The sequence below is a fragment of the Malaclemys terrapin genome, chromosome 10 (genome assembly GCF_027887155.1).
Source record: "Malaclemys terrapin pileata isolate rMalTer1 chromosome 10, rMalTer1.hap1, whole genome shotgun sequence".
In the NCBI taxonomy this organism is placed as follows: Eukaryota; Metazoa; Chordata; order Testudines; family Emydidae; genus Malaclemys; species Malaclemys terrapin.
Window position 1 is genome coordinate 62,404,784 of NC_071514.1, and position 15,553 is coordinate 62,420,336.

General features: G+C 42.2%; 2 protein-coding genes across 2 annotated transcripts in view; one reads left to right on the forward strand and one right to left on the reverse strand.

Moving 5' to 3' along the window:
* Positions 1-15,553, reverse strand: part of USP7 (ubiquitin specific peptidase 7) — a 102,914-nt gene that overhangs the window by 63,972 nt on the left and 23,389 nt on the right. The window lies entirely within an intron of this gene.
* LOC128843891 (SRRM2 protein homolog rsr-2-like) lies at positions 10,588-12,877 on the forward strand. Its single transcript, XM_054041017.1, has 2 exons — positions 10,588-10,994; positions 12,165-12,877. Exons 1-2 carry the CDS (start codon positions 10,604-10,606, stop codon positions 12,656-12,658), a joined length of 885 nt encoding a protein of 294 aa, XP_053896992.1. The 5' UTR covers positions 10,588-10,603; the 3' UTR covers positions 12,659-12,877.

Genomic DNA, 15,553 nt, shown 5'->3' on the forward strand with positions numbered 1-15,553 from the left:
CAACTCCATGAGAGGCGTAGCACTTATATCAATGTAGTTAGGGCGATGCAGTGTGGGTTGTTAACTATCTTGTCAATTTCTGTGAAATTGACACGAAAGCCAGGCAGCTAGAGCTGGGCTGCCCCCGGCTCCCCACTCCCAGCCAGGCTGCTGCCTGGAGGCTCTCTACTCAGGGAACAGAGAAGTCCAGGTGGTGTTGTACTTCAAGTACTGCACAGGATCTTTTCAGGGGGAATAAGGCAAAACGCCACATTTATTAGTAATACATGTATTCCTTAACACTGTATTATATGCATATAATATATTACACTTACACTCACACACACACAAACACACTCCGTCTTGTTGTTACCAATTAGTTGCTCCCCTTAACTGCACTGGCCAGGTGAGTTAGATGGGGGAGGGGGTGGAGCCGGGCTTCTGCCGATCCGGATCGATGCTCCCATGTTGACAAGACGAGACCCGGGGTCCTCTGCAAGACACCTCACTTTTATAGCAGCTTTCCTCTTATGCAAATCTATACCAGATTCAAACTCTGTGTCTGTGTCCATTGGTCCTTTGTGCTGCTTTCTTCTGAGTGTTATCCCAATGCTGCAAAGAGGGTGTTTCCAAAAGAAGGTGCTTGCTTCTAACCCCCGAGGCCGTGGGTATGTCTGCTTGTCTTTAATGAGCCCACTTGACACGTTTTATTGTCCTTGGGTCTGGCTCCCAGCCCCTCTCCAACAGTTGAGGCTGTCTGAAGGTGCTGCCTTTCATGCCTTGCTCATCCACACCTCATTCAATCAACAGGGCAATTGATTAAGAGTGGGGGGGGGGGTAAGTGTATTCTACTGCTAGCAAAAAGAAATTTTTCTTCTATCTTATTCTATCCTTAGGGGCTATAATATTATACCAAGGGCAATGCAAAGTTTCTAAATGAGGCTTTGGTACAAGGTCCCATGAAAACAGAGGTCACACGTGGGTAGACCCACCACAAGGTTATATGAAGAGGCACAATGTAAAGTCATATGAAAATTATCAGAGATTTATCTACAGTGGCTGCCCCGTTCCCAGCAGGAAACTGGGAGCTGAGAGCCCGGGGGGGGGCAGCCAGGCTCCCAACAGGGAGCTGGGCGGAGCTGAGAGTCCTGGCTCTCAGCCTCCCACGCTGCCCTTCTTCGGTTGGTGGAAGGGCTCCTGGTGAGGACATGAACCAACAACAGGAGGAGGATAGCGTGGACAACAGCCACTGCAGTAATTACTGCAATGGCTGTAAGTCAACCTAACAAAGGTTGATTTAGGGCTGTAGTGTAGAAATGCCATTATTCTTTTTCTATACTGTTGTTACTGCTACAATAAATCAGTGCTTTAAAATATTAGACCATTTTTACCAATATTTGACCAATTATTTTTTTACCTGTCAAAAGCACAACTCTAGTATAGCAGCCATACTGCTGAACTAGCTCTTCATTTTTGTCCATTCAAAAGCATTTTGAGTCTGGTTGCAAGCCAGTATCATAAGAGGCAGTCAGCCACTGAATAAGTACTGGAATCTATAATCTATAACTGTTGGGAAAAAAACCAATCTTTTTTACTGAAATAATTAAGTAGCACACAAGTCTTGCTGTCCAACATGTAATCAAGACATTGTATTTGTTAAAAATGAAAATGATCTACACAGATTGAACACCAATTTATGTTTTCTAGAATCAGTTGTATCACAACTGACATCTGGCTTGCAACATTTATCTAAAGACAAACAAAATACTGAAGATCAATATTAAATCTGTTCTTTTTATGTATTTGTTTATAAGTTTCACCTTTATGCAATTACACATTTAATGTGAGAATTCTTGGGACTTGAAAAGCTTATCTCAAAAGGATACAGCTACCTGCATTTTCTTTACTTTTTATATCTGTTTTGATTTTTATTATACTTTTAACAGTGAATATATATAATGTCTAAACACACAGTTTCCATATGAAAACAATTAACACATTCAAGACATGAACCATTTGGTGGCTAGGGATGTCAGGTATACAGTCTTAAGTAAGAGTAACCTTGCCCATATAACACACTTTTGTTTACACTAAAGTTAATCTCCCACAGTTCACAAGCATGTCTATTACCTTCAAAGGCTATTCAGGACCCTGGACAGAGCCAAACTTGTTTTTCAAAAGAAGCAGAATCCAAAATTACCAGGGGTCTAGACCCAGGTGCACACTGACTTCCTCCCCTGAAAGAATGAACACTTCTATTTGGATACAATTCCTCTTATATTAAAAAAAAAAAAAAAAAAAAAAAAAATACAGCTATATCTGAGGCCTTTCACTTTATAAGATAACTTTTTCAGACATGTTAAATGAAGCAATGTGCAACATTCATGGTATGTACTTCATCATACAGAGGCTAGAGCAGGGGTTCTCAACCTATTTACCATTGTGGGCTGCATATGCGGCCCAGAATGTGTTATGTGGGCCACATCCATATACTATCTGTATGGCCCTGAGGATGTCACATGGGCCACAGCTCTGTGCTGACTGGGCTGTAAACAGCCCACAGGCCGCAGGTTGAGAACCACTGGGCTAGAGTCTCAGATGCTCACTGGACACAACTCATTCATTCCTCCTATCAAATATTAACTTAAATCCTCTCTTCAGTTATGTTCCCTAGTTAAGTAGGAAGTTCTCCAAAACCAAAAAAGACCATCTTAAACGAATTAGGTGTGGTTGAGATTTTAAATTCATACAAGTCAGGAAATGGAAATAATGCACCATGATGCTGCATTATCATTATTCTGCATTTAAATATTCTTGCTTTTTATAAAAAATGGGAAACTAGATGGTCCTAAATGCACATTTGGAATGTATGACCGAAAGATTACGTACCAGATCTTGACCTCCACAACAGCGGTGCAAACAGGCCAAGAAGCTACCCCTATCAGGGTAATTAACGACAGGTTTCAGAGTAACAGCCGTGTTAGTCTGTATCCGCAAAAAGAAGAACAGGAGTACTTGTGGCACCTTAGAGACTAACAAATTTGTTAGTCTCTAAGGTGCCACAAGTACTCCTGTTCTTCTTTTTGCAGGGTAATTAAGTTTCCCTTGATATGGGGGGATCCTTGGCTAGCGTATACTTGATCTAGTCAACTTAATGCCAGCCCATTTCTTCCTCTTCCACCCCTCAAAGCGTAGGGAGCATGAATATGGACTGAGACAATTTATGGGGTGGGGCTGGAAGACAGCCTGCACTGCTACTGTACTTGCTCTGTGGGCAAATAGAGGATTTCAGTATGCAGGGCTCTCAGTGCAGCACCTTTCACAAAGAATAAATTCACTAAACTTTTAGAAAATAATTTAAGAAGACAAGCATGTAGAGCTTCTGTTACACAGGCAGTATGGCCTAGTGGATAAGGCAGTGGCATTGAACTCCAGTGACTTAGGTTTTATTCATGGTCTGCCACAGGCCTACTAGGTGACCTTGGGCAAGTCATTTCAGTTTCATCATCTGTAAAATAGAAGCAATCATACCATACTTTTATAAATGACTGAGATCTACAGATGTTATGACAGCTAGATATTTTATCATTGTTATTTATGAAGCCAATGGAATAATCAAATCAGAATCATACTAACGGAGGATCTGAGCCTCCTTGAAAGGTATACTGGATTACCATAAACCTATTTTGGGTTCCATTAAATTGGTATGCATGCAACTGTCTCATATGGAACTATTATCTCATCATTGTGGAATGCACTTATGAATGTGTAACTTTTATTCATGCAGTGCTTATGTTAATGTGTATGCCTTTGTGAATTTCTCATTAAAGAGACAATGTAAGAACAAATTTGGCCAACAATTCAGGCTTTACCATAAAAGATTTTGCAAAGTGGAAGGAAAGCAGAAATAGTCTCATGTTCCTCTGTTTATTAAATTCCAGTACAAACTGTTTTCAAACAAACATTCTATGGCAATGTTTGGAACCTAAATGTTCCAGAGAGTACAAGAATCAAAAGTTAAAGGCAAGAAACCGACTCAATAGCTCAAATGAAACTGACCAATAAACTAATTTTCAATTTTGATTGCTAAAAGAAATGGCAAAAATAGACAAATAGAATAGCAAAAAGTAAATTATATCACTACAACTCTTTCTAAAATTCTGTTTTAACATATTAAGACAGAGGGTCTCAAACTTTTTCAAAGTATGGACCACGTCCTAGTAGGGAGATTGCCCTCTGTGGTCACCTCCCCATTTGCCACCACAGAGCATCCCTATAAGAATAGCAGCAACTACTTATTTGTTCTGAATGCTATTTTAACCTAGAGTAGTATCTCTTATTCTTATAGAAAAAGCATTCAATAAGTTAGGGGGAGGTTTTTAAATAAACTGAGCTCACTACAAGATACTGCTGCCCATTCTGAGAAGCCCTATGATTAAACCGAGGAGGGATAAATGGAATAGATTAAAGAAAAGTGTTGGCAGTTTCTAAAACAGTGGTTCTCAAATTTTTGTACTGGTGATCCCTTTTACACAGCAAGATTCTGAGTGTGACCCCCTTTATAAATTAAAAGCACCGTTTTAATATTTAACATTATAATAATGCTGGAAGCGAAGCGTGGTTTGGGGGTGGAGTCCGACCGCTCAGGACCCTTCATGCAATAACCTTGCAACCCCCTGAGAGGTCACAACCCCCAGTTTGAGAACCCGGGTTCTAAATAATCACATTTGGTGACAGAGGTCAAAAAAGCCTGAAATACGACTACAGAAACAAGTAACAATGACATACATCTGCATATGGACTATATAAAGATTTGATCTTTTGAAATATACCATCTCAAAACATTAAACTAGTACACACAGTTTTCTGGACCTGTCTTTGGATATTATGTTACAAGAAAGTCTTATGGAACAGCTAGCTTTCAGAATAGTGATCCAGGAAGTAAGACTTAGGCTTGGTCTACACTACAGATTTATATCAGTATAACCGTGTCGCACGCCCCTGAGCAATGCAGTTATACTGACTTAATCCCCAATGTAGACAGTGGTTTGTTGACAGGAGGGCTTCTCTTGTCAACACAGCTACTGCCTCTCGGGGAGGTAGAGTACCTACAAAGCTCTCCTGTCGGTGTAGACAGCATCTTCACTAAACACTATAGCGGCACAACTGCATCAGTGCAGCTGCGCCAGTGCAGCTCTGTATGTGTAGACAACTCCTTACTCTGTTCAGCAGTAAAGTAATGCAAATAATTGTATCTGGATTGAAGCCATGCAGCCTGACACGAGTATATTCATAGCAGTTTAAGAATGACGACAGAGGAGAAAATTCCTACTAGTTCAAAAGTAGTGGTGAGTTGCACCTGCCAGAAACATGGGTAATTTGCAGGTTTTGTTTGTTACATATGTCACATCTAAGATCACCAGGCATAAGAATCTTAGAAGACATTGACCACAGTGTCCAGGTTAATTTATGGACACTAATTTATGGACAATTTAAAATCAGAGTTGGAACCAGTTTCTTTTACAGAGAGGAGGAAACCTCAAAAGTAAAAAGAATGTGGTGGGAGCCCACAAACTGAGGTTGTTAACTGGACCAGAACTATAGAGCCTTATGAAATCAAGATGTGTCAGAAGGAGTTGCTTCTCAAGATGGAAGTTAACATTGAAAGACTTCATGGTGTTGCTGTAAAGAGTATAAGTGAATATGGAAGCACTTGCTGTTGGTTTCAGTTGACATCCCATGTCCACAGATGAGAATGTGGAAAATGGTTGGCTGTTGTAGTAACTGTACTGAGCCCCATCATATACAGCAGTAGTTCTCAAACCTGCGGCCCATTCAGCCCAGAGCTGTGGCCCATGTGACATCCTCAGGGCCACAAAGGTAGTATTGGATGTGGCCCACAATGGTAAATAGGTTGAGAACCACTGTTCTACAGCATGCAGATTGGGAAGAAGATCAAGAATGTACCAAAAGCATGCAGGAATGTAAAGACCTGATGTGCCCATTTTCACTCTGCCACATCCCTGCCTTTGGGTGCAGGGAGGCCCGAAGACAAACCAAGATTTGCTACCTCAGATGCTGAACAGAATAGCTTGACTAGAGGAGCACGTGAGATTTTCTAGTGTCAGCAGTTCCATAAAGCTTTGATTTTATTTTTTATTTTTTCAAATTGGAGAGCGAAGACTGATGGGAAACAGAGGGGCTCAATTCTTGTTTACTGTCCTAAACAGACAGTTGAAACCTGAAGGTTCCATAGCAGTTAGGCAGGATCCTAGGAGCTGCTTTTTTTTAGGAGTTGTTTTTTTTAAACCTAGAAAAATGGTTCTTACAGCTGAATAAAACTTTCAGTAAACACTGTCTACTAAAGAAAGTTAAGTAACCCAGTAACAACCCAAGACAGCAAAGACCTGAAGCAGTGTGGCAGGAAAGAACACAGAAAGGCTGAGGAAATATTACTAGAGACTGAAATAAGTTTTTTAAAGGCTGACCTTCTTCAGTATCAGCGTGTACAAGCAGGTTATCCGCAAAATATGTAATCCAGGTCTAACTTTCTACCTGAGAGGCTACATTTTGTTGGACCATTTGAAAAGAAACACTCATATTGCTCTTATGTCCTTCTTAAGCAGCCTGAAGGAACCAACAGGTAATGCTACTTAAGGTATTTAATACATTCTTTTTTTTATTTGGAAGACAAATTTAATTTCACGGACATTATATTTGTTGAAATTTTACAAAGCTACCGTGTTTAGAGAATAACACTTGTACATGCTTGTTTTTACTGCTTAAAGCTATCATTTGCTAACCCAGATTGACATTTATAAGGACACACTTGAGCCAAAATCCCACATGCTTGTGGACATATGAGCACTAAATTCAGTATCTGGTAATTTCAAGCATTGTTCTACTTTCCATCTCCTCCTCCTCCCACCAAAAACCACCCATTATGGGAGCTGGTTATGAGTATGACCAAAATATGGAATTTAAGAAAGATTTTACAGTTTAATATACTCTTTGCAAAGTAACCACTAAAACCATTACAAAAACCTCTAAAATGAGGCTCTGACTTCCTGATCAAGCAAAAGCAAATGGGAAACCCAGAACTGGGAGCCCCAGACTTGAGTCAATTCATGTGCCCCTAAACAGAACAAAAGCTGCAGAGAGAGACCTTTTGCTCCCTCAGAAGGCAAGAAATAATTCACACAATTCCTAAAGGGAAAAAAAACATTGCCCTAAATTCAGTCAATTTACAAAAGAGTATGCAAGAGATTTTTAAGCAACTAAAAGCAGATCAAAACAAAGCTTAGACAGGAATTGGACTGGCAGAATCCCCCTCTTTATAGTGGTTGATTTCTTGTTCCTATTTGCTGTTAGAATATAAGCACAATTCTTAATTAAGCAATGGGACACAGGAAAAAGGGAATTAAATCTACAACACTGTTTGAACGAAAATTATGTTCTATAATTTTATTCTTCAAGAGAATGGTAGCAAAACAAAATGAAAAAAAGAAAAAGGAATATTGGAACAAATTTTGTAATCTTCAGAGGTCACCTCAGAGACAATGTAATTCTCCTAAGACATTTATTAAGAAAAACAGAAGTACAAAATAAAAGAAGGAAACAAAGATGGGGTGGGTGAGAAAAGGAGTATGTGAACATGCAGGTGCCAAGATAGCTGTAAATCTGTGTCTCGATGTAGACATAAGGGTAAAATTATTGGAATAGATTACATCCATGACTTAAAAAAACTACATAGTCTGCACACACAATAAAAAGTGTTTTTTTTTTTTTCTTTTATCATCAATGTAGAGGCCAATTTGCTTTTGTTTCATTTACATCTATTTCATTCCTGTGTGACTCCACAGCTCTTTCTGATTCCATGACAAGCAGTAGAATTCGAAGGCTGATATATTCTGCTAAACAGGAAAGCTACAAGAGAGGACGACTAGATTCCAGGTGAAGATGCTCAGAGAAAAATTACGAGCCAAGAGGCAGTTCCCAGATGAAGGAAAAAGAAGTGTCATGAATGTGGTAAAAAGGAATCATTTTCTGGTTACAGAGATACACAGCTAGGTAATTCTTCCATCAGATACACATGATTATCAATGACGTAGTGTATGATTATCAGGGAAACTAAAAACTCCATGAGTAATTATTTTTCCAAGAGAATTTTCATAGTGAAGCAAACTTGGAGGGCGGAGGGGGGACATTTATAAAGGAAAAATGCAGCTGGTCAATATATTAGTTTGTACAATGTTATCAAAAAATGCTTTGTATATAGATTTCATACAGTCATAGATATGTATGCTGGAAGGGGCCTCAAGAGGTCATTTGGTCCATACTCTCCTCACTGAAGCAGGATTAAGTATACCTACACCATCTCTGACAGATGTTTGTCTAATCTGTTGTAAAGGAACCCTGCAGTGACAGGGATTCCACAACCTTCCTAGGTATCCAGTACTTAGTTGGAAAGTTTTTCTTAATGTTTAACCTAAATATCCACTGCATCAAACTAAGCAGATTTCTTCTTGTCCTATCCTCAGTGGATATGGAGGACAACTGACAACCTTTTACATATTTGAAGTCTTATGTCCCACCTAAGTCTTCTCTTCCCTGGACTAAAAACATACTCAATTCTTTCAACCTTTCCTCATGGGTGATGTTTTCCAAACCTCTTATTTTTGCTGTTTTCCTCTGGACTCTCCAATTTGTCCACATCTTTCATAAAGTGAGGTACTCAAAACTACTCCAGCTGAGGCCTCAATATTCTTGACTAGAGCAAAACAATAACTTCTCATTTCTTACATCCTACACTCCTGTTAATGCATCACAGAATGATATTTGTCTTTTTTGGTGACGCATATTGTTGACTCATTCAATCTGCAATCTGTTTAGTGAGCTATTTCTCATTTTGTATTTAATTTTTCCTTCCTAAGTGTAGTATTTTGTACTTGTCTTTATTAAATTTCTAATTATTGATTTCAGACCAATCCTCCAATTTAACAAGGTCCTTTTGAATTCTCATCCCGTCCTCCAAAGTGATTGAGAACCCTCTCAGCCTACATCTACATCTGGGAATTTTATAAGCATGCTCTCCACTACATTATCTCCAAGTCATTAAAAAAATACTGAATAGTACCGCAACTAAAACAGACCCCTACAGAACCCCACTTGATACGTCCTCCCAGTCTGACAGCAAAGCATTGATAACTACTCTTTGAACATATTGTTTTTCAACCAGTTGTGCAACCCCTTAAAGTAATTTCAGGTAGACCATATTTCCCTAATTTGCTTATGAGAGTGTCATTTAGGATTGTATTAAATGTCTGACTAAAGTTGAGGTATCCACTACTTCCCTCCATTCGCTACAGGTTACCTAGTTAAAGAAAGAAATTAGATGGATTTGTCAAGAACAAACCAATGCCAGCTATTACTTATCACCTAATTATCCTCTGTGTGCTTACAAGCTGCTTGTTTAATAATTTGTGTCAGTGTCTTTCCAGGTATCAAAGTTTGGCTGACTGATCTATAAATTCCTTGGTTCCTGCTTTTTTCCCTTTTTAAAGATTGGTAGTAAGTTTGCCCTTCTCCATTTCTATGGGACCTCACTAAATCTCCATGAGATCTTGAAGATAATTGCTAATGGGTCAGAGATTGTTTCAGCAAGTTCCTTAAGTACCCTAGGATGAATTTCATCAGGCCTTGACGAATTGACTATATTTAACTCATCTAAATATTAGTTAATTGTTCCTTCCCTATCCTGGCTTCTCTCCCTGTTTTCTCTCTCTCTCTTTTTTTGATTTAATTAAAAAAGCATATTATTGCTTCACTGATTGTAGCTTATAAGCACTTTAGGACAAGGACTAACAGTGTAAAAGAAAAAATGGAAAATGAGATCATCATTAAACACATGACAAATAACTTTCTGCAGGATCAGACTTGCTATCTGTAACCTCTGCCATACCTGCAAAACACTCAACAATGACCAGATAAGCAGTGATGACTATGGCATGTAGCCTATTACGCTAATCACAATCATCCCACTGTTACCTTGTGCTTTTCTGCCTGTGTTGTATCCACTTGTCATCTCTCACATTTAGGCCTGGTCTACACTACGACTTTAATTCGGATTTATCAGCTTTAATTCGAATTAACCCTGCAACCGTCCACACAACGACACTATTTATTTCGATGTAAAGGGCCCTTTAAATCGATTTCTGTACTCCACCCCGACGAGCGGAGTAGTGCCAAAATCGATTTTAGCAATTCGAATTAGGGTTAGTGTGGCCGCAATTCGATGGTATTGGCCTCCGGGAGCTATCCCACAGTGCATCATTGTGACCGCTCTGGACAGCAATCTAAACTCGGATGCACTGGCCAGGTAGACAGGAAAAGCCCCGCGAACATTTGAATTCCATTTCCTGTTTGCCCAGCGTGGAGAGCACAGGTGACCACAGATAGCTCATCAGCACAGGTAACCATGCAGGCTGATAATCGAAAAAGAGCACCAGCATGGACCGTGAGGGAGGTACTGGATCTGATCGCTGTATGGGGAGAGGATTCAGTGCTTGCAGAACTTCGTTCTAAAAGACGAAATGCAAAAACTTTTGAAAAAATCTCCAAGGGCATGATGGAGAGAGGCCACAATAGGGACTCAGATCAGTGCCGCGTGAAAGTCAAGGAGCTCAGACAAGCCTATCAAAAAACAAAGGAGGCAAACGGTCGCTCCGGGTCAGAGCCGCGGACATGCCGCTTCTACGCCGAGCTGCATGCAATTCTAGGGGGGGCTGCCACCACTACCCCACCTGTGTTTGTGGATTCTGGGTCGGGGATAGTCTCATCAGCGACGCCTGAGGATTCTGCCGATGGGGTAGAGGAGGAGGAGGAGGAGGAGGATGAGCTTGCAGAGAGCACACAGCACTCCATTCTCCCCAACAGCCAGGATCTTTTTATCACCCTGACTGAAGTACCCTCCCAAGCCAGTACCCAAGACTCTGACCCCATGGAAGGGACCTCAGGTGAGTTTACCTTTTAAAATATAAAACTTGTTTTAAAAGCAAACGGTTTTTAATGATTACTTTGCCTGACTTTGCATTCGCGGTCAGTTCAGCTACTGGAAAAGTCTGTAGCTACTGGAAAAGTCTGTTAACGTATCTGGGGATGGAGCGGAAATCCTCCAGGGACATCTCCATGAAGCTCTCCTGGAGGTACTCCGAAAGCCTTGCCAGAAGGTTTCTGGGCAGTGCATCCTTATTCCCTCCTCCATGGTAGGACACTTGACCACGCCATGCTTGCAGCAAGTAATCTGGTATCATTGCCTGACAAAGCCTGGCAGCGTATGGTCCCGGTGTTTGCTGGCATTCAAGCAACATCCGTTCTTTATCTTGTTGTGTAATCCTCAGGAGAGTGATATCACTCCTGGTAACCTGGTTGAAATACGGGAACTTAATTAAGGGGACAGAGGTGGCCGTTCCTACTGGGCTGTTTGCCTGTGGCGGAAAATAAATCCTTCCCTGCAGTTAGCCAAGCGCAGATGGGAAATTGGCCCTGAGTTTTTCGCGTTTGGCTAGCAGGGATCTTCCCTGTTACCAGCCACGCGGTGGGGGGAGGGGTACCGTGATCATCCCAGAGAATTCATGGCGGGAGGGGGGCGGCGGCGGCGGGGGGGGGGGGGGTTAGTTTGGTGCCTGCAGGGATCTTCCCTGATACCAGCCACGCGGTGGGGGGGAGGGGTACAGCGATCATCCCAGAGAATTCATGGCGAGGGGGGGGGTGGTTAGTTTGTTTTCTGGTGCTGCTGAATGTTAACAGAAAAACCGCAGCACTCTACTTGCCTGAAGGGGCCCAGACAAGCCCCCCCACACTGCCCCCCCCCCCCAAACTGGCTGAGATTGGCCAGGCTTCTGCAGCACTCTACAGGCTATGCTTGGTATGTGGGAAAGGAGGGTGCAGAAGCTGTAAAACAATGGCTTACCATGGCCGCATGCAAGCTGAATTCTGTTGCCCAGACCTGTGATCTCTAGCAGCAAAGCCACAGGCACTCAGCATTAAGAGGCAAAATGCGACCTTGCACAGAAATCACATGTGCTATGTAATGTGAACAGTGTTGGTCACCGTGAAAGAGTATAAGCATTGTTCTGCAAAATGTAGCTTTTAAAACAATTCTCTCTTTTTTCCCCTCCCTACAGCAGCTGCAAATTCCTCAAGCCTCCCTCCTCCATCCCGAAGGTTATCACAGATAAGGCGTCGTAAGAAGAGAACGCGAGAGGAGATGTTTTCGGAAATTATGGAATCCAGCCGCAGTGACAGAGCTCATGTGAATGAGTGGAAGGAAACAGTTTCAAAGTATAGGAAAGAAGTCAGTGAACGTGAGGAGAGGAGGGACCAACGTGAGGAGAGGAGGGACCAACGTGAGGAGAGGAGGGACGCTCGAGATGAGAGGTGGCGGCAGGAAGACCAGAGGATAAAGGATGCAACGCTGGGGCTGCTCCGGCGTCTGGTGGAGGTTCAGGAACGGCTGCTGGAAAACAGACTGCCGCTTCAGTCCCTGTTCCACCCTCCCCCCTCCCCATGTTCCGTATCCTCCTCACCCAGACGTGTAAGAACTCGGGGGGGGAGGCTCCGTACACCTTCCCATTCCACCCCAGTAGACAGCCCAAGCAAAAGGCTGTCATTTTTTTAACCTTTTCTTTGTGGCTTTTTCCTTCCCAGCAATCCTCCTCCCAAATACCACCCGGGTTCCCTCCCTCTTTTTCTAATCTATTAATAAAGAATAAATGATTTTTAAATGATAGTGACTTTATTTGGTTTGAAAGAAAGCTGGGGGAAGGGGCAGGGTGGGTTCCTTACAGAAAATCAGTCAATAAAGGGGGCGGGTTTTCATGAAGGAGAAACAAACAGATATTTCACACTGTAGCCTGGCCAGCCATGAAACTGGTTTTTAAAGCTTCTCTGATGCACAGCGCTTCATGGTGTGATCTTCTAATTGCCCTGGTGTCTGGCTGCGCGTAATCAGCATCCAGGCGATTTGCCTCAGCCTCCCACCCCGCCATAAAGGTCTCCCCCTTACTTTCACAGAGATTGTGGAGCACACAGCAAGCAGAAATAACAATGGGGAGATTTCTTTGGCTGAGGTCAGAGCGAGTCAATAATGATCTCCAGCGACCTTTTAAACGGCCAAATGCACATTCTACCACCATTCTGCACTTGCTTAGCCTGTAGTTAAACAGCTCCTGACTCCTGTCCAGGCTGCCTGTGTACGGCTTCATGAGCCATGGCATTAAGGGGTAGGCTGGGTCCCCAAGAATAACTATGGGCATTTCAACATCCCCAACGGTTATTTTCTGGTCCGGAAAGTAAGTCCCTTGCTGCAGCCCTTTAAACAGAGTAGTGTTCCTGAAGACGCGAGCGTCATGAACCCTTCCCGCCCAGCCCGCGTTGATGTTGGTGAAACGTCCCTTGTGATCCACAAGTGCTTGCAGCACCATTGAAAAGTACCCCTTGCGGTTTATGTACTCGGTGGCTTGGTGCTCCGGTGCCAAGATAGGGATATGGGTTCCGTCTATTGCCCCACCACAGTTAGGGAATCCCATTGCAGCAAAACCATCCACTATAGCCTGCACATTTCCCAGAGTCACAAACTTTCGTAGCAGCACCTGAGTGATTGCTTTGGCTACTTGCATCACATTCACTCTCCATAGACTGCAAACCACGCTCCTAGCTGCTGCCCTCCCTGCAGCGCAGCTGCCAGGGAAAGCACATCCCAGCATTCCTCCCCAGGTACAGCTCTGCATCTTTGCCTTCCAATTACTAGAAACTGCCAGATAATAGTAACTTCTTGCTGGCTACCGAGGGTCTGCGAACAAGCAAAATCTAGTGTCCTTTTATTGAACTCTATGGGTGAAAAGCTATATATAAGAGCTAGATATTACTTGTTATTTTTTGTATTTAAAATGTGCCTCACCCTTGTTGTAGAAGCGCATAAAACATCAAAATTCATACAATTATTCAGTGGACCAATGGCCACCATTAAAGTCCTTACCCTACAAATATTTTAATTAAACTTTGGCCAAACTACTACCAACTTTCTACAGATTTAACTCATTGTATGATTGATAATTATGTTTTATATAAATGAAATGTTTATCACTTTGGTATGAACACTGAACAGATGTTTTTTAATTTGTCATTTGCACGGTTTTATAGTTTTACTGAGGCAGTCTCTGGATATATTGACAACTTATTCATTTTAACCAATTTTTATACAATCTTAATATCATTTGTAAGCTGTAGATGCAACTAAAAGTCTTATGTCTTGTTCACAAGACAATAGAATTTGTGTGCATTTTTCTTTAACATAAGGTTTTATTAGATACACCAACTTATCTAGCTGGCTCAACTACATATCAGAACTTTTCTACAGTGGATATAAACATTTTTTACTTTAATTTGCAGAAATAGTTTGTCTCAGTCATGCTTTCAGAAATGGTAATGAAAAACTGTTTTGTCCACTCTACACCAGCACCTAAGCCGTTTTCAATACTAGACAGAGAAGCCTGCTGCTAAGAATCATTCAATAGTTTATCTTCTAGTGCTGACTTGGCTCATGTGGCTAATTACGTGAAATTGACAGTCCTTGGAAGAACCCAAAGTGAAAAATAAAATTGTTGACCAATTATTTTCTTACATAATGATGATAGAGAAGTTGTCCCCAACTTTTCCTGTTGTGTTCCCCACTTACCAGTAATGGAATCTGTCTGCACCCCTCCTCCATTACTGCACAGCCAAGGCTTCCTCAGCAGAGAAGCTTGGGCTGAAGGCGGAGCTGGGAGCAGAACTAGGATGGGGGTGGAGCTGAGGCTTGAGTGGAGCTGGAGAGGGGCGGGAGGGCGAGGGAATGAGGGCAGAGCTGTGCTGGGGCCGGAGGTGGTCTGGGGGTTGAGTGGAGCTGCAGTTGGAGCTGATCTGGGGGCAGAGTGGGGCTAAGTGGAGCTCCCACCCCACCCCCTGCGGGAGCTGGCCTGGACTCCGCCATGCATCCCTCCCAAATGTTCTTCCGTGCCCCTCCTTAGGGTTGCACTCCACCGTTTAGGGACCATTGTGATAGAGGCTGAAATACCATCCTTGGACTAACCATCTAAAGGCATACAAAAAAGCCTTGTGACCTACATGGCAATTTAGGTTTGCACTAACTTTTCTTCTCAGATATAGCTACAAAAGCAGCAAGGCTATTGGAAAGGTTTAACAACTCTTAAGTCTTGCCTATGAACATTCCAAAGATGATAATGTGATGATATACCTTTGCTGAAGGCAAGGCACTTAGTCCAACCCTACAGACAACACCCTAAGTGATGTGTTTTACAGTACTACATCCCTCCTTATGTTCTCACTGCTTTACTAGATAATTGACCTACCTCTGCAACAGCAAAAGCAAGGCTCTGCCCAACAACCATTGCTAGGTAGAGCAAACTGCCATTATCCAGTTTGGCAAAGTTCTAGAGCAAGAGCAGGGTAATTAAGAGGAAGAACGAACCCTTCTGATACAGGGATAAACAGACTGATACCACCCAGAAGGAGC

What these genes read in the sequence shown, in the direction of transcription:
- LOC128843891 (XM_054041017.1), top strand. Translation starts at nt 10,604, where the DNA reads ATGATGGAGAGAGGCCACAATAGGGACTCAGATCAGTGCCGCGTGAAA. An exon ending in CCCCATGGAAGGGACCTCAG is followed by an intron (nt 10,995 to 12,164) that starts GTGAGTTTACCT and finishes CCCTCCCTACAG; the next exon opens with CAGCTGCAAATTCCTCAAGC.